Source organism: Ammospiza nelsoni, chromosome 1 (assembly GCF_027579445.1).
Source record: "Ammospiza nelsoni isolate bAmmNel1 chromosome 1, bAmmNel1.pri, whole genome shotgun sequence".
NCBI lineage: Eukaryota > Metazoa > Chordata > Aves > Passeriformes > Passerellidae > Ammospiza > Ammospiza nelsoni.
The window spans coordinates 84879425-84902961 of record NC_080633.1 but is presented as its reverse complement, the minus strand read 5'-3'; the positions used below and the strand labels follow the sequence as shown (position 1 = coordinate 84902961).

General features: G+C 40.6%; 1 protein-coding gene across 5 annotated transcripts in view; it reads left to right on the top strand.

Annotated features, from left to right (window-relative positions):
• Positions 1–550: 550 nt before the first annotated feature.
• COBL (cordon-bleu WH2 repeat protein) overlaps positions 551–23537 on the top strand; it is a 156314-nt gene continuing 133327 nt past the window's right edge. For all 5 annotated transcript variants that reach the window (XM_059469673.1, XM_059469667.1, XM_059469690.1 and 2 more), the window contains exon 1: positions 551–721. In XM_059469673.1, coding sequence (XP_059325656.1) covers positions 678–721 — 44 coding nt within the window. In that variant the 5' untranslated portion in view covers positions 551–677. The remainder of the gene's footprint in view (positions 722–23537) is intronic.

Sequence of the window (23537 nt, the reverse complement as noted above, 5' to 3'; positions counted from 1 at the left end):
GGTTTGCCAAGTTCGTGGCAGAAGAGGCAGAGGAGGGTCCTGGGAGCTGGCGCCGGCGGGGGGTTTATCGGTCTGTCGCTCCTCTCCCCCGCCTGTTACCCCATCCGCTCCTCTCCCCCGCCGTGGCGTGGGCGGCGTGGGCGGCCGCCCTGGCAGTGCCCGCGGGGGCGACGGCCGTGTTTGCGTTTGTGCCGGGCAGTCTCATGGAAACCGGCTCGCAGCGCCCCCGCACTCCGCGCTGCCCGGGCAGCGGCCGGCCGAGCCCCGCCGCGCCCGGAGCTCCGCCGCCTGACTCTCGCCCCGCCGTGCCCGGCTGCGGTCCGGCCGGGCAGCCCGGCTGTCAGGGCCCGCGGCGCGGCGTGGCTTCCCTGCCGGCCGGGTAAGGCGGGCGGGGGCCGCCCCGGCAGCGCATCCCCGCCCGCACCCTCACCCGCGGCCGGGCCGGGCAGGGCAGGGCAGGGCAGGGCAGCCGTGGGCGGCGGCGGCCCGGGCAGTGCCGCCCGGCAGCGGGGCGGGGAGCGGGGGAGGTGGGGGCGAGGGAGGGGGCGAGGGCGGCTCTCGCTCCTGAACTCTCCGCTCTTCCCTCCCTCTCGGTACCCCCGCCTCCGACCTTCGCCGCTGCCGGGACCGCGTCTTGCACTGGCCCGTCCTCTGAGAAGCGGCGAGGGGGCCCGGCCATGGAGACCCTCGTGCGCCCCGGGGCCAGCAAGCCCCCCACCGGGTAAGCTCCCGCCGGGACCCGGGCCGGACCGGCCGCCGCTCCTCCCCACGGGCGGCAGAGGCTCCGGACGGCGACAGCGGCCGTGCTGGCCGGCGGGCCGCGGTGCCTTCCCTCCGTCCCGCCTGTCTCGCTTCCCTCCGGGCGCCGAGCTCGGAGCGGCGCGCAGGTGTCGGCGGCCGGGCCGCCCGGAGCACAGCCCTGGGACGGAGGGGGCACGGAGGGGGCACGGCGGGGAGCAGGGGGCGGCAGGGCGGTGAGCTCGGGCGCAAAAAGGTCAGCAGCAGGAGAAGGTGCCTGCTGCGCCTTTGCCCCGCGGGCGGGGCGCCCCGGGCCGGCTGCCGGCGCTGCCGAAGAGCCGGTTCGGTTCGGGGCTTGCTCCCTCCAGGGGGTGGTTCGGAGCGGCCCTGCGGGACGAAGGGCAGCCGCTGCTTGTAGCTCCCGACCCGGGCCACCGGGGCTGCAAGGGACACTGGCGGGGCCGCGGCGGGGCTCGGGGCGGACCCGTCCGACGGAGGGTCCGGGGAGCCCCCGCGGCCGCAGAGTTCTCATCCACGCGCCCGTCTGCCCCAGCGGTAGGACGCAGCTGCCAAAAGCCTTTGAAAGGTTTATTCAGCCGTGCCAGACGTGGGTCTCAGCCCCACCGCACGGCCGCGGCAGAGGAAGGAAGAGCATTGCCAACCGCGAATTACAAGTGCCCAAAATTGTCCGAGCTTGGTGGGAGACCGCTTTGACTGCTGCCAGTCCCTCCTGCCTTTGGTGACAAGCACCGCTCTCGCAGCACTATTGCTAAGCAGCGGTCAGCCCGAGTGCAGACCGCGGGAGGGTTAGGGGTTTTTCAAGAGAACAGACAGTAGAAGATATGCCAGCAGTGGAATTTATTAGTCCGTTAATTAAACGACGAGAGCAGCAGCACGATGAGGTCCTAAGTGATCTCTTTTGTGAGAGCAAAAGCTGGGCAAGTTTAAGAGCTGTGCTGTCTGCTCGCTGCAATTTACTGCTCTACTTCACACTGTACAGGCTGAAAGAGACTGTGATTGCTTCAGCAGCTTTTTTATTTTTAGTTCTAATGTTTATATCATAAATTTATTTTCAACAAATTAGGAAATAGATCTAAAGTACATGCTAGTGGGCTACAGTAGTTTTGTTCAGTTTCATTTCCTTAGTTTGTATTTAATAGGGAACCTTGCAGTGTACACAGAAAGTAGTACAGGGAGCAGGGAGTGAAAAAAAGATGCCATTGCTAGTGCTAGTGCTGTGGTAATGAAACAGTGTGTGCCATGTTTCTTTGACTTGCAGAGTAGGACATAGCTTGCTGCTCTTTTTGTAAATAAAATGCTTATTTCCAGATGAAATTCAGCCTGTTTGATCGTGAGCTTTTAGGCTAACCTAAAGGAAGGGTGGTAGATGTAAGGTGCCTCCCTTCTCTGTATTTAGTTGATGTAACAGTATAGCTGTTTTCTAAAATCCTGATGGAGAGGAGATCTATGGTGCCAATTTACACGTGTGCTTTGAAGAGTAATTCAGATGCAGTGCTGACTAAAAATTTGTCTTGATTGCTGGGTGTCCAGCATTTTAATGAATCCAAAGAGTCATTAAAAAATTTAATTTGCAATAGGAATCCATGTCATTGATGCATCTCAGAGAGGACCACTGGGGCCTGGGGGCATTTCTGAATAAAACTCCTGAATCCTTTTGTAAACAGTTTCATCTGTGTAAAGTTGTCCGCAGCCAGATTCAGAAATCACATGTATGAACAGAAGTTACAGTAACTGCATTAACTTCAGTCATATTGCTCCTGACATGGCTCAAGAAGATGAATCCAATGGTAGGGTGCAGATGCACTTGTGATATTGTATAACAAAGTGTGTGGGTGCTAATCTGCTCATGTGGAAGCTGATGGCAACACTGTCATGTGCACCAAGAGGTGACTGCCTGTTTCATCTGAGCTCATTTCAGACTTGAATTACTCTTTGCTGCCTTTTCTTGCAAGTCAGACCTTCCCAGCCTGGATGTGTCTGTGCTGTTAGCAGGGGACTTCACTGAATGGTTCATAATTCCCTCAGTTGCTATCATCCATATTGGACACTGGTGGATGTTTGATCCCTAATCAGATTTTGCTCACTCAGTGTTGAAATCTGTTAGGGTCAGTGAAGTGCACAGCTTTGTACTTTTTGGTTTCCATGTAAATCCAGACATGAACTGCATCTGTGGAGTGTGGTTGAGGACCTCTGGCTGTTCAGGCCGTTGTGACATTAATACCTTCCTTTCATGGCAGGAGACATGCTATACACATTTCCAGCTTATTGATTGGCTTAGCTTGCAGTTATGAAAGGGAGGTTAAAATGGCCGTAGCTTCAAAATTTTTGACAAAATTTAAGCAGAACTGTTTTGTCTCTATGTAAATCATTAACAGCAATATTGTGACTCTCCCTTGTTAAACAGTGAACAAATTTAATGTATCATTTTGTGCAGGGTAGAGCCACTCTGCTGTGTGCTTATACAGATAAATTGATCGTGTGTGTTGCACGGCACAGTTCCTTGAGAATTACACATTTAAATGAAGGATACTGTTGGGCTTTTGTTTTTTTGGTTTTGTTTATTTGTTTATTTTAAATAGCAAAGGAAAAACTGCAATTTGTGCTGGTGTTGCAGGGTTTTTTCCAATTTTTTTAGTTTCAAAAAAAATTGCACATTTCAAAACCAATAATTTTATTGTTACTGATTGCTAGTCATAAGTTTTTTTAGAAGCTTTACTGAGTACATAATGCTTTATTTAATGAGCAGTTATTTTGATTTACGAAAGTGAATGTAAGACAACCAGTAGAAAAAGTAGAAATGACAATTTACTCTGTGATTATGCAATGGATACTAAAAGACAAATGCACTTCTTTAGTATCCTTCTGTTAGTATCTACCCATGTTTCATTAGGGAGAACAGAGAGAATCTTCTCTGGGTGTTTCAGTTGGTTTCTTTTTTGACCATAATTTATCATGACAGACATACACTGGTCATAAATGGCGCTGCAAGCTCAAGGATCCATTCTGTTCTGCTCTGTTAGGAGCCCTGCAAAGACCAGAGCATCTTCCCTGTCCACTGAAGTCATCTCCATCTCCCATAAAAGCCAGCAGTTTATGGATCCATCTTCGTGCCTGTGTCTGAGCACAGAAAAGCTTCCTCTGGAGTCTGGCAAATGTGAGGAAAGCCTCTGTATTCAACTGGATTTATGAGTGCTTTCTTTAAGTAGGACCTTTATTTTCTGTACATCAACTTCCTTTGCTATCTCACAGGGCCTTATGGCACTAAAAAATACAGGCACATCTTAGCACACCTGTTTTGGAGTGCCTTCCCTGCTGGATTGAAGTGTCTCTGGAAGTCAGATATGGATGTGAAACATTAGTAATGTTTACATGCAGAACTGGGGAAAGAAAATCCCCAGCTACAGAGCAAGTTGCACATCTCAACTCATTGAAAGTTTTCCTTACTATTTTATAACTACTACACATAGTTAAGCATGTTACTTTGTAAAACTGCATAACCAGCTTAAAAAATTAATATTGTGTTTAGGGTTTTATTTTGTCGAGGAAAGCCTGGAGAGCACTGTTGTGCACAGCACATCTCGTAGTCTGTGTAACACCAGTTATATCATACTCTAGCTCATCTCCAGGTGTTGCACAATTTAGGGTAAAAACAAACAACATGTAATTAGTTTTTAATTGGAAAACTGAGCAATTTGTAAGGTTTTCTATATTTTGTATTTATATGATATTGATGTGTAATGTGCAAAGTGATGAATGGCAAAGGGCAAAGACTGCAACCAGAAATGTAGAGTAGCAGCGTGGTAAAATCACAGAGTGGTTTGGTTTGAAAGGGACCATAAAAATCATCTCATTCCAGATTTTCTGCTGAAGGCAGGGACACCTTCTACTACCCCAGGTTGCTCAAAGTCCCATCCAGTTTGGCCTTGAACACTGACAGGGATGGGACATGCACAGCTTCTCTGGGCAACCTCTTCTAATGTCTTACCACATAGTAAAAAATTTCTTCCTACTATCTCATCTAAACCTCCTTTCTTTTAGCTTAAAGCCATTCCCCCTTGTTCTATCCCTGCATGGTCGCAACTTTCAAGATTGCTGCCTTGACCAGTTGCAAAACTGACACTTGTGCTTTTGGCATTGGCCTTCACATTGTTTCATTATTTGTATCTGGACCACTCCTGCAGAATTCAGTTGATTTCACTTCAATGCACTTCTTACGTGTCCACCTGAGACAGGGAGCTTCTCTGTGTTGCATTTTCCTGGCACCACAGTCAACATTAACCCTGTCTTCCTCTCAGTCTGGGCCCAAAGTATTTCTTTCTGTGTCAGTGGAGATACATCACATTAAATAAAACTCTGGTAGTAAAGACAGAAAAATTGTTCTTGCTACTGCATAGAATGAAACAGGGTAATTTTTTTCTGTGTTTGGCACCTCCAAATGAATGTAACTGTTGAGCTAATATACTGTAACAGATTTGTATTTTCAGTCATGACTAATATCTCAGGATTGCTGAAGATAAGGATACTAATTGTAAGGGTAAACCAAATGGCGAGATAAATGCAATGCAATCCAGTCCTGACAGCTGTTCTTTCTGAAGTCTAAATTCCTATTTCTCATATCTTATTTTTCCTTTTTTTCCCCCTTTTCCTTTCTTTCAGAATCTGCCAGAGTAGAAAATGAAGGTGTTATAAAATTTCTTTCATTTCTAAAATTTCTTTAATTTCAGTACTGAACAAAATATTCTGGATTTGTTTTGATTTTCCCCATCTCCCAGTTGTCTCTCATTATTTTGTTCCTATGGAATCTTTTATATTTTTTCATCTTGCCATTTTATGCCGCTCCTGCCACCGTTAGACAAAACTGAACCTTCTCTTTCTTACTGTCACCTGTCTTAGTTGCCGTTCATGTTCTTTCCCTTGCAATTTCAGATTCATTTTTCTTCAGGTTTTGCTCCTATAAATTTACATCTTGGTCAAATTGCTAGTCTTCATGGAATCATTTCCGTGCTCTGCAGGAATATTTTGATAGGACAGATTTTACTTACCATCCCGCCTGGGCTGGCTACACCATTAACAGTCAATGTCAGGAGGCTGCACTGGAGAAGGGGGCGTTAATTCCAGTTTCAAGTGCTCTCCTGGGTACACTTTCAGAAGATGCTGGCCCTTAAAGGAAAATAACTTCCTAAATATTTATATTGAAGTCAGTTCAATAAATACATGGCTGCTTTGTGTGTAGTTAATGTGTGGTAAATTTCTTTTTGCCAAGCAATTCAGAACCCAATGCATGCTTATGGCCAGAATGAAAGATTTTTTTTTCCCTTCAAAGGAATGAGAGTTCTCTTGAATACGTGCATTTATTCTTAATCATCTGTCCTCATGTAGACTTCTGTTGTCACGGACTTGAATTATCTCACAATCATTTATGAAGACTTCTTAACAATAGTAATTTGGCTTAAAGATATACATGTAGAAGATTCCATATTATTTATATAGGCAGAATTGTGAACACATTTACATGACCAGCTCCAAAAGCAGCCAGGAGGCCTGTGACAGAGTTAGGGAAGTACCTCACTCCTCCTGAATCGCAATTCAGTGCCTTAACAAGTGCTCCCCTGTGTATGGGCTTTAGCTACTCTGTTAGCATCAGCAAACACTTGATTTTCTGGCAACAACTGTGTTCTGTATACTGCAGCTTTTTGTGTTGCTCTGGCATTGTGATTTCCATGAAAATTGACAGTTTTCACACTTTAATGCTGCCTCTAAGAGAATGACGGGCCTTTAGAAATTGTTTTTTCCATAGTGGGTTAAGCCAGTTTATGCATGAGAAACTGGGAAGTGGAAAATACCTACAATCCATGTTTCCAGCTAAAATTATGATTTAAGGATTGTTTAGAAATGACTGCATTTCCAGGTCATGGGAATTACAGCTCTTATTAACGTATGAATCCTCCTATTATAGAGAGTGTTTCCAGAGCTGTGAGTTGCCCAGTGTGTCAGGCTGCTTATCATTAAATAACTGATGGGAATAGTGTATTGTTGTCATAGTTTCAGCATGAGAGTGTCAGCGATGAGGCAGGGACTGGACCCGTGCTAAGGAGCAAGTCACAAATCTGTGTGGCATGGCTGTGCTCTGAGGGCACTGATGCACAGCATCTCATACCCACTTTTGTCCCCTCATACCAGAAACCATGTCTTTTCAGTTTTATTAATTCCTCAGCTAATAAGCTTGCCTCAGGTGCTCTGCATTTGTGCAGAGTTGTAATAACCAGAGAAAGGGAAAAAAATGGATTTGGGACGGTTTTTCTATGTTCTTTTGTTCTCATTATAGCTTCCAGATTCAGAGTGTCTATGGGACCATAAAATTAATTTCTTATTCCTGTAAATTCAACATGATAATTGTATATTATGCTGTGTTTTGTGTGTTCCGTGGCATGTGTTGTATGGAAAAGAGTTCTCAGTCTCCTTTATGGTTTCAGTGATGAAACATGGGTTACAAAGCTTTCTCTAGTAGTCAAAAAATGATGCAACCTGGGTACAGTATTTTTTTGACATGGTGAGCATCATTAAAGCAGGTAGGAAAGGTGGAAATGACGTGGTGCAGTTTGGCCAGAGGTACTTGCAGATGTGCAGTAGACAGACTGCATTTTCAGGTGTGGTTCTTTGTTCTCTAGTATCTTCTTTTTATTAAATGTGGCTGACCTGTGCATAAGTATTCAAGGCTGGTCTGTGACATCTTCTGCCTCTTCCTCTCAATGTTGCTGTGGTGTATGCAAAGTGGAACAGCTCAGTAAAGTGTGGTGGAGAATCCCTCACTTAAATAATCAACCAGGTAATTAGGGAACTCTCTTACAGAAAACCCATGTTCAAGGATTTGCCTGTGGATCCTTGAAGGATCCACAAGGAAGGGCTGAGGGTTAAACTTGCAGTAGCTTTTACTACACCAGATTGCTAGGATCACTCCACAGCTTGGAGTCCTCCTTTCCCTTTGAGTGAAAAGCCAGACAGATGTGAGCCTCACTATTCCTGAAGCCACTGTGTTGTAGTTGGTGTTTCTGTAGCAAGCTCTTACTAGTGACTCAAAGGCTAGAGAAAATACGGTCTTCCTCAGCTGCACTGGTGTTGTGGTGCTAACGGTGAAAACTTCCTTTGTTCAATGGAATAAATGGGTAACATGCAAAATCATCCCTCTGACATGGAGCTTGAGCAAGAAAATTACATTTTATATTATCAGTGTTCTAAATATAGCCATACTGTAAGGTTCCAACAGGCAAGTACCAATCCAAAAGTACTTAATCAGATAAGTGTTACTTTATGTTTTCACCAAGAGTGACTAACAATCAGTGTGATTCTCTGTTTGCCATGCCTACTTTTCTTTCCTGTGTGTTAGGCTCTATTTATATAAATGCATGCTGATCTCATTGACTGTTACTGGGTGTTATTGTGAAGTGGAACTAAAATTGTTAGTTTTCAGTAAGCAGGGGTTAATGACATTATTTTTTGAAGCCCACACAAACAGATTTAAAATGGATAACAATGGTTGATGAGATGCTTTCTGAATTTTTAAATGTTGTTGCAATAAACATTCTTGTTACCATTCATAGTAAGATGATATAAAACCTCTTTATATTACTGATTTTTGGTAATATTTCAGTGCCTTGGTTAGACTAAAGAACAGTAAAATACAAGTGCCTGAGTACAAACACACCATTGATGATCAGCTGTTGCCATCTCCAAAGTCCAACGGTCATTCCTGTTAGTCTGCTGGTCCTCTTTTCTCTGAAAAAGCATGGTCCTTGGTTTTTTTGCAGGGGAGGGGAGAAATGTTTCTCCTTTGTATTTGTGTTGCGTGATGCCAGGAGGTGGTGTGGTGGTGGCTTGAGCAGGAGCTTGTCCTCTAAGGTTGTGTGGAGCCCCCCATGCTATAGTATATGTAAATCCACCAGTTACAGAATCATCTCAGTCAAGGCCAACATCTCCAGTGACACAAAAGGAAAGTTCTGTTTTAGATTATCTAGATGACTTGTTTTAAAAGCTCATTTCTTCCTTCTTGCCCCATGCATTCCACAGTGGGCATTCTTCAGTGCTCACCCTGGAGATTTGTTGGGTGCTATGATGGCAGTTTTCTCATGTAAGAGAAAATTAACTAGTAAATTCTACTCAAACCCTTTAAAACACTCATCTTTTGTTGTGTAGCATTATCTTGTTTATGATAACAACTTTTTCCCTGCTTTTATAAGTTCCAAAAGATAAATAAAAACTCCAAGTTACTTTATAGAAAAAAACATATTATTTAATTTTTTTCTTACTTCTCTGCTTAGATGATTTTTCTTTTCTGCACTTTTTATGTTTGAGGTCATTATCTTGCATAGACAGCAAAAATACCTCCTAGATAAATACAGCAAGCATGGCACGTCTGCTCTCCAAAATCAATAAACAGTTTCAGACAAATGGGAAGGAAAAACGTTTTCTGTGCTTTTCTTCAATATCTGCTCCCGTGGCAGTGCTTTATTTCTGAACGTCTCAGCAGTGGTTTAGGGTGTTGAGGAGGCAATATCTTGGTACAAATCCAGATTCCTTCTGTTTCTTTTTGTGGTATTGAGTTTGGTTTTATTTTTCTTTTTGTTTTTTTTTTCTTTTGAATAACTTCTCATGGTACTTTTGGAACCAAGCCTACTCTTTTATGGATAATAAATAAATTACTGCTGCTTTCCCTGGGGGTACAGCTCACGTTTCAGTGTCAACACGGCTTTCTCTGCTCTAAGGGGGCTGGTCATGTTGCTTGTGGTCGTTCTGAGGAACACTTACTGCTAGGACAGGGCTTTCTTGGGCCAGACTTTGGCTTGTGCCATGATTAAAATCTTGGTACTGTGACACCTTCAGGTGCTCACTCCTAAGACTGACTCTCTCAATTCATTAAATACAGCTACAGTTAGGTCAGACCATGTTTTTAAACTGACAGTGTTGTAATTAACACAGTTATTAATTTTTTTTGCTTTTAATTACCTTTTTCTTTTTCTCTGCTGAACTGGAGAGTCACTCAGTCATGTCACAGCAACACAGAGCAGCATCCCATGCTAAAATAATGTTATATTGCCAGATGTGCATTACTCTGTGTTTTCTGGGACATGCAGTCTTTTTGCTGTCTTATTTTATATGGCTTAAGGTCTGTTTTGCTGCTTCATTCCCTGCGTAGTGACTTGTTCTGAGGGGGACAAATTGGGACCATTGTCCACTTTGTGAGTCCCCAACCCTTCATTTTCGCAGGGAAGATGCAAATTGCCCAGCACTAGACTGTGTGTGGGAGTAGATTTACCTGAGCCAGACTGACATAGGCATGATAGGGAGCAACCAGGTGTGGCAGGAAATCGTTCTCCAACTCCTTCATGTCTTTTGCAAACCAGAAGCTATTTTTATTCCTGCTCTTACACTAGCAAGTCAAAGATTGCTGTTTTCTGATCAAGTCTGTTGTTCTGAAATATAATGTGTTAGTGCAGAATTGCTTCTTCTGATTAAACCCAGCTTTTCTGTTGAGAGACAAACACAGACATATCCGTATGTGATGAACAGAGGGCCCAGGATCAAACTTAAAATTGAAAGAAATCACCTTTTACATGAGTCATTACCTAACAGAATTTTATCTTAATTTCAGAGATTTGTGGATTTTCCAAATTACCTGTGTAGGTAGGAGAAGGATAAAAATTTACACTGCAGTTTTAAGTAATAAATTTAATTGGCTGGTTTTTTTCCTTTCCCTCAAGTCCTATAGATTGTACTAACTTTATAAAACAGTTCAGAAAATACTACCTTAGAACAGCTCTATTGATGATTAAACAATGTCATGACATGGTGTCAGTAAAGTTGCTGACAGTAGAGTGACAACAGTAAAGATGCTTTTCTTCCTAACTTCCTATCAAATACTTGAATTCCCCTTCCAGCTTTTATATGGATTTGTAAGAAAGAAGAGAATACCTCCTGAAAGAGCAATTAGTTTTTCTGCAACAAATATTAACTCTTCTAGAGAAAATTGATTGTACTTGTGGTGTAGAATTCTTTCTGAAGAAGACAAATTGTGAATTTTGGAGCTATTTGCTATCAGTGGGTGCAAGCTGTTCTTTGATTTCTTTGCTTTTAGTAGCTCTATTTCACAAATAATGTCTCAGGTGATTTTAGCACATGATACCAGGATCAAAATACAGGGCCTTCCCTCTCCTGACTCAGATGTAGTATTTCTTTCTATTTTTTGTAACATTTGCTATTTTCCAGCCCCATATAAGACAAACAAGGACTTTAATTTTTTCTTAGAAGCATTTCTGTTTTTTCATTTTTCCCACTTTAAAGTTTTGTTAAGGCTGTTAGTGTAGTATTGTGCAAAATGAGTGCTAAGGACTGAGCAGACTCGGAGTCTGTCTGTCCCCACAGTCTACTGGACTCTCTTGAGACAGAGTCAAAGAGTCTGCTTGTACTTACCAGAGAATGAAGAGAAGCAAAAGCACTTGCTAATTGTTTAATGCAAAATTGAAAATGGGACTTTGATCAGCTGCTCTGAAGCAGCATGAATTTATTTGACCTGTACAGCAATGTGGTCTTTAGTTGGGCAGATCAGGAAAATACTTGTGGATGCACACTGATCTTGGTGCTTTACAGGAGTTCAGGTTTATGTTTCATATTAAAGTAACAAAAATATGGTATCTTATTATAAAAGGAGGAGGTTGTTTAGGTGAAGATGAGCGAGTGCAGTCTGTACATTCCTCTGTGTGTTCCTTCTGTAGTTGATTTTCTTTATGTGACGGTAAACTTCAAAATGCCATCTTTTCACCAGTATTCTACAGCTAAAGACCTCTTGGACATTGTTCATACTGGTTAAGGATACAGAGGTCACTTTTTTCTGTTCTCACTTATTCTTTTTGCAACATTAGATATTGCTTACATATTTTTTTTATAAAGCCTACAGCTTGTCTTTCCATTGCACCAGTCTTATTTAGGAGTTCTGCTCAAGTATATAGTTGCTGTTTATTATTGAGTATTCTCAAATTAGCCATAGTTATTTTGGAATGAAATCTCTTTGCATTCAAGTGGTTAAATACCACACTTTCTCCTATTAAAAATGAGATCCAGATCTACTGGAAAATACTTTACACATATAAAACTGCCTGAAGTATAAAACCTGTTTATACAGATACCATGGATTTCTTGCCATAAAAAGCACCGTAAATTCCCCGTGCTGCTTCATTTTCATAAAGAGTTACTTGAAAAGAAATATTGCTTGCGGTGAGTTGCCAATTATTTATATACTAATTTGCTACCTGAGAATAATTTCAGATTTTTAAATTAAGTTTGGTATTGAAGTGATAGAGAAGAAAAAATGTCTGAAACTATTTCATACTGTACAGTTTAGCTTAAACTTACTTGGAAAGAAACTGAAAATATTGGTTTATCATTTAAAATAAAATTTATCTTATTTCTTTTTTAAGGGCATGAGTTTATCTTTTAATTAAAGTGATGTATCTGAAAAGAGTTTTGAGGGTTTTTTTTTACTGTAAATTACCATTCACCTGTATTGTTAGAGGACAAACAACTCAGGCTGTTGTTGTATAAGCAGCGTCTGTGTGCAAAACTTTGGTGCCACATGTGAATAGGAGGCTACATAAAATGTCTGGGAGCAGAGAGCTCTGTTCTGCGATCATTTGAGAGGACATGCACCTCAGCCTGCAGTAGAGATCAACCCTTCAAGCAAATCATCCAGACAACTGATGAGGGGAATATATTCCCTTGTTTCTCTTTTACAGGATAGCATTGCTGTGTGTAGGAAAAAAATAAGGAAGTTCAGTAACCTTTGGCTGTACTATAGGGATGCACTTAAGACACTAAAAATATATTGCTTTATCTTCCAGCAATGAGATAGTTTTTCTTACAAAATTTCAGGAAAAAAGTCAATTGGAGACTTCATGTTACTTTCATGCCTGCTGAGCTACCTGTGATTTATTCCATGCTTATCAGAATGCTTATCAGAAAATACCTCAATTTTTGGGAATTAAATTTTGTGGGTGTAGAGAGGTCCTCCAAAACAGGAAGCTGTTTCTTCCAAAACAGGAAGCTGTTTTGGAGGCTTCTTTGTGTGATGTTTGTGAAGAGTACCTGTAGAACTGCTTGGGAGTGATGTGAGGAAGGATTAGGCTGCAGATGCTCCTGCACAGCTCTAGTCTCGCACACATGCAGGTGGTCTGGGCAGCAAGCCTTCTTACTGATCAGTAGCACAAGGGAGAGCAAGCTTACTGCTTGTAGAAAGAAACAGATTTTTCTTTTGTTCTGCTGGTTTGGTAGGCTCTCTTGGCATTTAAAAGGAAACATGTGATTATTTTAGGAATTTTTGAAAATGGCAGCATATCTCTGAATTAATGTGTTCGTATTTCTCACTGAGTTACAGATGGAAAACTGTTATTTGGGCAACATATGTTGATTAATACTGGAAATAAATGCTACCCTGTGGGACCTTGCTTCTGCAGCCAGCATGTCCACTGAGTCGTACAGCTGTGCCAGTCTTTCCAGAATTGTTCTGCAATCTATTTACTTCAAACAAATGTTGCAGTCATGGATGGCTTTATGGGGATAATGATCTGACAGACCATTCAAGCTTATAGATTATAAAATTTTCTGTACACAGGGGAAACCACGTGTTCACCAATTAAACTCTCCTTATATATAGAGGATTGGTACTGCTGTGCTCCTCAGAAATACATGTGGAAGGTAAGAGGTGAGGAAAATAATTTTTATTGCTGCACAGTGGGGTGCAGGCGTGTTGACACCTGATGCAGACTCAAAATTGCCCAAAATTCTCTATTGGCTTGTACAGCACAGTCAGCATGTTTCTCTGGCTTGGCATTGTTGCCTGCAGATTTCACAAGCGGTGGAGTTCAATCTTCATGGGTTGTTTTTTGTTTTTTTAATTGTCAGAAAGTCCATGTATGTTCCTGGGAGCTCAGGGTAAATAGACCTCACTTGGAAAAACACTTGGAAAAAATGAAACTGTCCCTTGTTAGTGAAGTCAATTTTTCCTGGTCTTTTTTATTAATTCTTTCTAGCAAGTTTCTAATTTTGTGGCATGATAGAAGAGGAGAACTGCGTCCTTGAATTTGTATCTGGAGTAAAGTTATCATTGCTTGGGGGCTGCATTATACAAGCATTGGAAGGAGTTTTCTTTGCCACGGCTTGTCATCTGACAGCCACATTCTGCTTGGTCTTGTGCTACTTGGTCCTTTCAGGTCTCGTCTGCAAGCCTGTATCTCTCAACAAAGCTCTGATTCCCCACACTTGAAGCAGCACTTTGGTCTTTTAAAATTGTCCTTACAATGACAGTGGGCCAGAAAGTCACAAACTGACTTTCCATAGCAGGGCATTTATAAAGGAAAGTTTTCAAAGGAAGTTTTTGAAGTCCACAGCTGCATAAATTGCTTTCCTCAAGCTGCTTGTTTGGATTTTTTTCCCTGACACCTTTCAGTTCTCTCTGCTGTCTTCCTTCACTGAGAATTACTGTCCTGCAGAAGAAAAAAGGGAAAAAATGTTATTCATGAAATAGCAAGTTAAATTGTATAGCATAGTAATAGTCATAAAGTTTTACATGTTTAGATATAAATTTTACAACCAGTGTGTTATAAGAAACAGCTACACCCATTGATTTATGCTTATAGATAGGATAGAGGCAGGAATAGAATTATAATTTTTTTCTCACTTAATCTAATGCCAGCTATTTTCAAGCTCAGACAATACCAGCGAATTGCCTACTTTATGCCTTTGTAATTACATAAAACTGATAACAAGCCATATGACCTCTGCATACAGATCTAAATATTACCATCAATTCATTTATTATGTCTGAATATGTCTCTGTGCTTAGATCAGTCTGTAATTCACAATGTGCCATCTTTATTACTTTTTACATAAAGAAATATAATAGAACAGTACATCAATGAACACTTTGAGAGAACTGAGTATGTGATAATGTACTTATTTTTTACCATGAAAATGTTTTCCCTTCCTAGTAGCATTTAATACCTCATTCCTTTATTTTTTTCTATCACAAAGTGAAATTTGCATGTACATTGTCAAAATGTGACAAAATATGTATGTACAGATTGAATAGACAGAGTTCTATTGCTGTAGTACTTCAGTATATTACCTTTTTCACCCCAACTCAGAACTCCCTAATAATCAAAACAAGTGAATATTGTGTAACTTTATGATATGGTTATATAAGTCAGGAAGTTCAGTTTTAATAATGAAATTAAATGCAGTATGCAAACAGCAGGGACCTTTTTATCTACAAAACCAACTTAGTCTTGAGTGAAAGTTCAGAACTTTACTGCTGGCAGTTTGCTTTCAGCTTTACTGGAAAATTAATGTTTTAATGACTGAATTCAGTTTTGAAAAAAAGTACCCTTGTGAAAATATGAGATTTTTCACTTTATACAACAAAAATACCTGTCATATCTCTACAGTTTTTGCTTCTTCGTGAAAAAATTCTAGTTTAAATAAACTGCAGCAATTTGTCTTTTAGGGAAGGGGGAGGGTAACAAAAAGGTTTTTTTTTTCTTACAGATAAAGTTTTATAGATTTTATCCCTCTTACAGATTTTCCCTGAAATGACCAAATCAAAAAGACTTTTGTTTTATGAAACCTGCTTTTGATTAAGTTGATTGGGTTTTATTTACCTACTTAATCTGAACCGTGCTTCTTCCTTATCGTGTAAAGTCGCTTACTGTTGCTAAATATACCCATGTATTTTAAAGAAGCAAAGCTGTGCGTGAGTACGACCCATTCAGAGCGGGGTTGTAGGGTAGGGAGGGACCTGCTGGTAACCCGAGAGCAAGAGCAGATGCTAAATTAGCAGCTGGATCGTTAGCAATGAGTCCACAAGTGTCTGCTGGGAAATGATCTTCTTTGGGCGCATGAAGCGTGGGTGTGTGGGCTATTCAGAGTTTCTAGCATCTAGTTGCTCTTTACCCGTGACTCAAAGGAAAGTCATGGAGCCATGAGGATTTTTATTTTTGAAGCAACTGGCAACTTGTTTTTTATTGAAAGTACAGGCTGCATCTATAAATTGTCGTTATTGCGCACCATTTGCTACTAGGACATGCAATTCGAAAAGTACTGAAAAGGCAAGGAGATTGCTGGCAGTATTTAGTTACAAAGTGAAAACCACAAAAAAATCTGTGGAAAAGCAAATAACATTATAAGGGCATCATTCATAAACCCAGAGTTACGTTCATTTTCACCTTTAATATAAACAGGTATCAACCATTGACTGTTGTCAGAAGTAGTTGAGATTACAACTGGATGGGACTCTAGAATGTGACCAAGGACTATGAGATGATGCGATTTAAGTGGTAGCCAAGCAGGAAAATCCAAATAAAAGATCATGAGAAAAAAGGGTAAGAGAGCTGTAAGAAAAGTGCTGAGGAGTCTGGCTTTACTTCATATTGAAAATCAATTAATTTCTTTATATCTTAAGCTAATGATTATGTAAAAATGTGCTTTGTAAGTCACCATTTCTCCATGTTGAAGAGCATGTTCAGGTTAGTTTTTTATAAGCTTATCAATTTGGTGAGGATGATTCAATTTTATAGTATAAACAGATACAAAATGGTACAGATAGGTCGAAGCATTATGTATGCATACCACCGTCCTAATGTCACTGAAAGGTTTTGTGATTTTTTGTTGTTGTTGTTGTTGTTATTGTTGATTGGGGAAAAAAGCCTTATTATGGAAGGGAAACAAGCCTTCCAACTGAGAAGTGTGAGTCTGCTTACTAGTCACAACCTTATCACGGGCACAAAGTGAGTTTGTGGTGTTTTGAGGCAGTGACTATGATCTAATCCCCCAATAAAAGCTAAACAACAAAATCCCCAGATGGACCCCTTCCAGACTCATGTCTGGACGCCCACGCAGCAGTGATTTAACATATGAAGGTGCTGTATCCTACTCAGTTATCCTCCTCTGGTAATTCCACTCCAGTACCAGATCTGACTGAAGGTCAGTCAAAAGTTAAAGCTTTGGGGCTGTCAGCGAGGTTTTCAGTAGGTGTAGGAAGGGTCAGAAAGACAATCCTGATAGAAGGCTCTCTCTAGACACGAACTCCTTGGCTATTTCAGTGAGGGATGCACAGGACAGGTCTACAGCTCTGACTTTCTTTTTCTGGGAAAGGATGAAGAAGAAACATTCAAACAACTGTTTTCATTTGAGAATTCTTTTCTGCTCAACAGCCCAGCAACTAAACTAGATCTTTCCTCCTTTTTTTTCTGAAGAATTAAGCATCTGTGTGAAAGGGAACAAGTTATAGTCAATGAAGTTTTATGTGAGTAACGAAGTGCCTTCCCCCAACTCCCAAAAAAGCATAGGCAGTTTTGGATTGCATAGTGGCTCTCTATATTAGTCTAAATATGGAAAAACATTGAGTTCATATAACTTCTCAGAAAAAAAACAGATATTGCTTGTATTTGCATGTGTATGTATAGAGGTGTTACATTATCAAGTTTTAATTGACATGTTAGTGCCTTGGTAGAATAGTGCATATGTGTGAAGACCATATAATGTTACCCAGTTCCAAGTACAAGCATGGGGGTGGGTTTATTTTGGGAAAAGGAAAAACAGAGGTTACCCTCTGGTAGCTTTTTTTCAAGGAAATTAAGGAGTGTGATTCTTTAGTTGCCTTTTGGCAAGGAATTGCTTTTCCATCTTTGTACACAACTGTAATTTATCATTAATGGAAAAACAGAGTAGTTTGGTGTAAATCCTCCAGACAGTACATCCCATTCTAGTAGGGATTTAAAAATGTTCTGCTGCATAGCTGATGTGTTGGTTGAGATTGCTGTTGTGTAGCAGCTGGGATGGAAAAGGAAGAGAATTAGGCAGTTCTTTGTGATCACCAGGCAAAGAGCAGCTACAGGTTTGGTGTTTGGAATATTTTTTAATTTTTAAAAAATCTGTTACTTAATGTAACACATTCTTAAAAGAAATTAGCATCTCCCCCATACAGCAGTTTAATGTGAGCCTTTGTCACTAGCAAAGTCTCTAACTTGTCTAACAATTATGTTGTCTTTATAAACAGGACTTAGATATTCGGGACCTATTTGGTCTAGTTCTCCTCAACTTGTTTGTACCAGTGTGCCTCATTTTCTAGTGCTTCCTGATAGCCTGGGTGACATGTGGTAATGACAACATGAATGATCTGCAAAGCTTCAGATAACTCTCCTGTAATTTTGAGGCAGAGCCCTGTCCAGAGCATGTATAAGGAAGAAAGCAACCATAAGCTTCACTCTTCACTAATTTATGCAATTGTAAATCAGGAGTATTTCAGTCTAAATTGGTGGGTTTTGAGACACTTTTTGTGAGATGTGAACCTTTCCTACAGTATTTTAACATAAATTGTATAGTAATTTTTAAAAGGCTGGTTAAGACAGAGAAAATATTTATAATTTATGATAACTTAATATCTGGGGAGTGTGGGAGCTAGTCTGGAAGGGATAATCTGTCTGAGGCTTTGGTCTCCAACCCTGAGCTGGCGTTGTGTACAAGAGCCAGTGAGGTCAGTTAAGGAGTCTGCAGAACAAACCTTTTTAAGATCATGTAGGCATGACCTGAAACAGCATTTGGGATTGAATTGTTTACTTAGGTGTATGCATATCCTGTCAAATTTTATGTCCTTTGGAACTGTGGTTAAAACAGACTCCACCTCTAAGTGGCTGATTGAAGTAAAGTATATCTTTGGATTTCTGTGTAAAGACCTGGATGCTTCAGTGCAGCATCTTCTGGGAGAGAGGTAGCCCAGAAATCATTGCATGTGTGTGGTTTGATGCCTCCTATATCCTTATTCTAGTTCCTTTGCTGCTGCTGAACCTAAAACACCTCAGGTACAAGTTAGAGGAGTCCCTTGAAAAATTTTATTTGTACATCCAAAGTTTATATATAAAAATCTTCTTTTTTTTAATTTTTTTCAGCAAAACATTTGTGTTGTATTTGCAGTGAGAATTATCTTCCCTTAGTGTATGGCCTAACATATCTTTATAAAACTTCCTTGCAGATCAGATCAGAAGTGCAGTTAGTTCATGTCCCTACGACAGGTAAATTCTGCAAATGAAGGTGTAACTGCAGGTGTCCCAAGTGTGTGAAGTCAGGTGCTGTACAGAGAATACCTTCCTGTGTCTGTGTTGCCTCTTGCTGGTTGTGAATAGGACGTGGGTGATGCAGTCACACAGTTCTGTGATTGCAACACTAAATTAAAATACAATAATACCAAGCAAAATTCAGTCCAGTCCAGCCCTGCTACAAAGAAAGGAGAAACAGTTTCTCACTGCATGTCTTTTAGTTTATGTATTCCTTTCATTGTAGTGTTGTCCTGGACCCTGACCACACAGTAGTCATTGGTAACAGATGAGCAAATTGATGTTTTTTGACATTGACAGTGGATTTTTCCAACAGATCCAGCTGTTGGGAAATATGGCTTAAGCATTCAGACAAAATCCTTTTGTTTTTTTAACCCACATGAATGGAGGTATTGAAGACTGAAGTAAAAACCTGGAAGGCTTATGTTATCTCTGAGTTTGAGATCTGCTTGGATTTTCATGGCATAGGACAAAGAGCCTTGCTGAGGAGGAGGCATATAAAGAAATGCACGTTAAAGGTGTTGTAAGCCTTCAATCTGTAAGGAAGGCCCTGCAGATAGCTCCTCCTTAACAGCGTTCCACTGCACGTTTTCACACAGGTCAGGTGCCATGGAGCCTTTCTCCTCCTCGCCTGCTCCCGTCAATGCATTTCATACCCTGTCAAATCTGCCTTTTCCACTGTGCTTCTCCTGCTGCCTACCCCTACCTCTCAAGCCCCTGTCCTGCTCGTGCCGAGCTGTGTCTGTCAGTCTGCGCCCTGCCAAGCCACTGCTTTGACTCAGCTGCTGGCCCATTGCTGCTGGCTCTGACCACTCAGCCAGGCTACACGTGTGTCTGTGCTGAGCAGGCAGGTGTAAAAAGAGCCTCATTCTATGTGCTGGATTATTCTTGGCCAAAGTGTTTCAAAGATAACACAGGTGTTCCCTCTTATAAACCCACTTCAGAGGGGAGGGCGTGAGCGAGTTTAAAAGAAACAGGGCATAGGCAAGGCAAATCCTGTGCATTTCTGTGGCATTGGGATCCCATGAAATCTGACCAAAAGAGATGCATTGATTCATGTTGTGTAAGCTGAGGTTTGGCTCTGAGGGAGAATTCCTTTTTCCTTTTCTGCTTTCTTTTTTTTTTTTTTTCTGGGCGTGAGGGATGGTAGCACAGGGGGCATTTTCTTTTCACATCCTTGCTGAGTGCATACAGAGGAGCTGTTGTAATTCAGTTACCAGGACTTGCTGATGATCAGCTGTAAATATAAATCCAAGATCAAGAAAAGCAAAACAGAGCTCTGGTCCCTCTACGGAAATTGTTTCTCCGTCATTGCCCTGGGAGGATAAATGAAGGAGGCGAGACACTTAGCAGTTTGAATTAGGCTGCTGTTTGGAGTGGTTTTACACAAAACCCTCCCTAGGCAGATCACATGGTGTGCCATATCTATATGAAAATGAAAATACTATTACAGAGTGAGTATCATAAATATACAACTTCATATAGGTTGTTTTAGAAAATAAAGGTGGCACACATGTCTGGATTTTATATTTGAAGAAACATGTAGTGATACACCCAAGGTGACATGAGAAGGAAATCTGTCTTTCTACTTTTTCACTCACAGTTCAGTTGTGATTTTCAGCTCTCAGATTCCTACTGCTTTTTGTGCCAGTTTCTGTGGCAGATAGGTGGGTAAAGATGCTGACTTGCAGGTTTGTGTTGAAATAAAGGGGTGAAGGCATGAAGGGAGGGGTTCAAAAGCAGGCTGCTGCTTGTAACAACACATGTGTCTTGAACATCTTAGATCCTTGAAGTATGTGGAATTTTGATTTGATCCTCTGACTGGAAAGGATAGTTAAAAGCAGAGATTTTACAGGTGGTTTCACTTGACAGTTTTGATTTGAAGGGATGTGAAAGGAGATGGATTGCACTAGAGGAGATGAAAGCTTGCACTAGAGGCCATACGCTATAACGAAATAGAGTGGTAATTTTTGCCCAGTGTCTCTTGGTGACACTGCTATGAAAAGCTAGGGATTTTATTTTTTGAATCTTTTTATGAGGCAACATAAATACCTTTTCTTTAGCCTTTTTAACATATGAACTGTTTTCACTTCAAAAAAACAAGTATATATTCTTTGTATTTAGTAATATATGATATTGAGTTGACTGTCCTTAATGCCAAATTTTTGTCATGAAATACCAAAGTACAGATTATCTTTGAGATTGTGGCAGCTGGGGACCATAAACTTTATACAGAAAGACAAACTTTGGGAGCATCTCTAAAGTGGCAGTTTTCTCTATTTAGTCTTGAGACCAAACTGGTAATGGGATGGAATGTGGAGCTCATTTCCAAGGATTAAATCAGACTAATAGAAGCAAGGTTACTTTGTCCTTAGCTTTCAATACCAGAATATCAGTGTCTATTCTGTTGTAAATTTATAATGATATAATATATATTAAAAACATACTTCAGTGGGATTCCTTTTTGGCTCTCAGCAATAGCCCATTCATTACCTCTATATGATCTGGGAATCCTCCTTTTAGCATATGGTGTCCTTAGGTACTGGCATTTGCTTCACTTGCTATGTGTTTTCTTGGTGAATTCACAATCCAACAGCTGTTACTATGAAAAAGCAATTACTGCCTTTTATTTTTAATGAATACTGCGACATGCCAACAAGGTTCTTGAGTTTTCAAGAACATTGTCTCATGCTGGACAGATGTCAGACCCCTTCCATTAGTCAGTATTTCAGCCCCTCTGATAGTGCAGTGTCTAAGGTTTCTTAAATGCAAGATATAGCAATAGAGTAGGAAAGAGTAGTTTGTTTTAGGATATTCCTGAGTGCAGAAAGTGTTAATGTGCATGCTTTTTTCCCCTTCTTTGAACCTCATATTCAAACTTGAGTATTCACTTAGTTTTTTGTCATAGTAGTTGGCATCAGATAAAGAGATTGTGAGAAATCATGGAATATGATACTGATTGACTTCAGGTCAACCACTGACAATGCCAGGATTTTCTGCTCATCTAGAACAGAAAAGGAGTTCAGGATATCTAGTCAAGAATTAAACAGAGATGAGTAAATTGATGTGACAAAAAAAAATATTTTCTAAAACAATCTATATGAAGTTGTACATTTATGACATTTATCCTACAAAAGTATTTTTATTTTCAGATAGATATGGTACACCATGTGATCTACCTAGGGAGGGGTTTGTGTGAAATCCCTCCAAATGGCAGCTTAATTCAACTGATGTGAGGAAAAACGGATGTGAGGAAAACAGCCACCTCTTTGGGATCGAGCTCTCTGGATCAAGCTGTAGAATGACTGATGTAATAGTAATAAGCATTTTTGTCAGGAAGTTGAATACGCCTAAGGCATCTGGTTTTATTCCATCAGTTTATTATTTTCTGCAACATGATGCATAGTCTCTCTATAGTGACTGTAAAAAACCTGCTTCCACTTTTCTTTCTTGCTCCAAAATGGGATCTGTAGAATATTTATAGCATATGCAACAGGAGTAGAGACAGTGGTCTTTTTTTTTTTTTCTGTCACAGACAATGCCTCACTTGTGATACTGAAGATTAGCTTTCAATGAAGATTAGCTTTCAACAGATTACTGAAAAAAAGAACAGATACACTGGGTATCTGGCAGTACTAAATTTCCCTGCAGACCCTTTTCAGCTGGAAAGCATGGCCCTTTAGACAGCCTTTGGATAAGTCTGGGTAGAATGTTACTGGCAGTCTTAAAAAGTAATTAAAAACATTAGTGAGTTGTTTTAAACTGAGGGCTGAGTTGCAGAATGACAGATTTCTGAGTATTAACTAATGGAAATACCTGTAGGTTAGGTACAGAAAACCCTAACTCTGAATCCCCCTGTGTGCACAAAGCAGCAAATCTAGTAGCTCATACGTCTAATTCTTCTGGCAGCCCTGCTGTTGCTTTTTGGAGAGAATAGACATTTGCTCCCTCCTCAATTTCTAAACAACTTCCTTACATGTAATTAACAGTCATGAATTTTGCTGAAAATGTAAAATGTTTCTCCTTATTATGACACAGGTGATTAATAGAAGTGTGATAAGAGTGGTTCAGGAGAAATGAATACTGTAAAAAAATGACCTTTTTCAGAAGAAGGGGCGTGTATCCTCTTTCTTGTTTCCCTACTGGATTTAGGCTTTTTCATCCTTTTATCAGTGTTTTAGCTTTGTAGTACTCCAATTTTTCAGCATACCTTCTTGCCAGCAGTTGCCAACATAGAATCAATCCGGCAGGCCACATCCTTCTCCTTTTGTTTATTTCTTTCTTTAATTTTTTTTTTCTTTGTTTCTGCAAGTTAATTTTTTCTCTTTTTTTTTTCTCAGTTTGTACAAATATGGCTTTCACATTCGTTCTGTTTCTCCTGATGCCTTCCATCCTGAAGATGCAATCAATGTGCTACTGTTCTGTCACAGGCCAGATTTTATAGGAGTAACATTACTGCTGTTGTTTCTTGGATTTATTGTAAAATCAGGAAATGGTCATGAGAAATCATCTACTCCTTTCCATTTTCTAAGTTAAAATAAAACACTATAAGTAAATATTTGCATACATTTTTAAATGATGGACAATTTTAGCTCTATTGGTGTAATGGTAAGTGAAAAGAGTTTT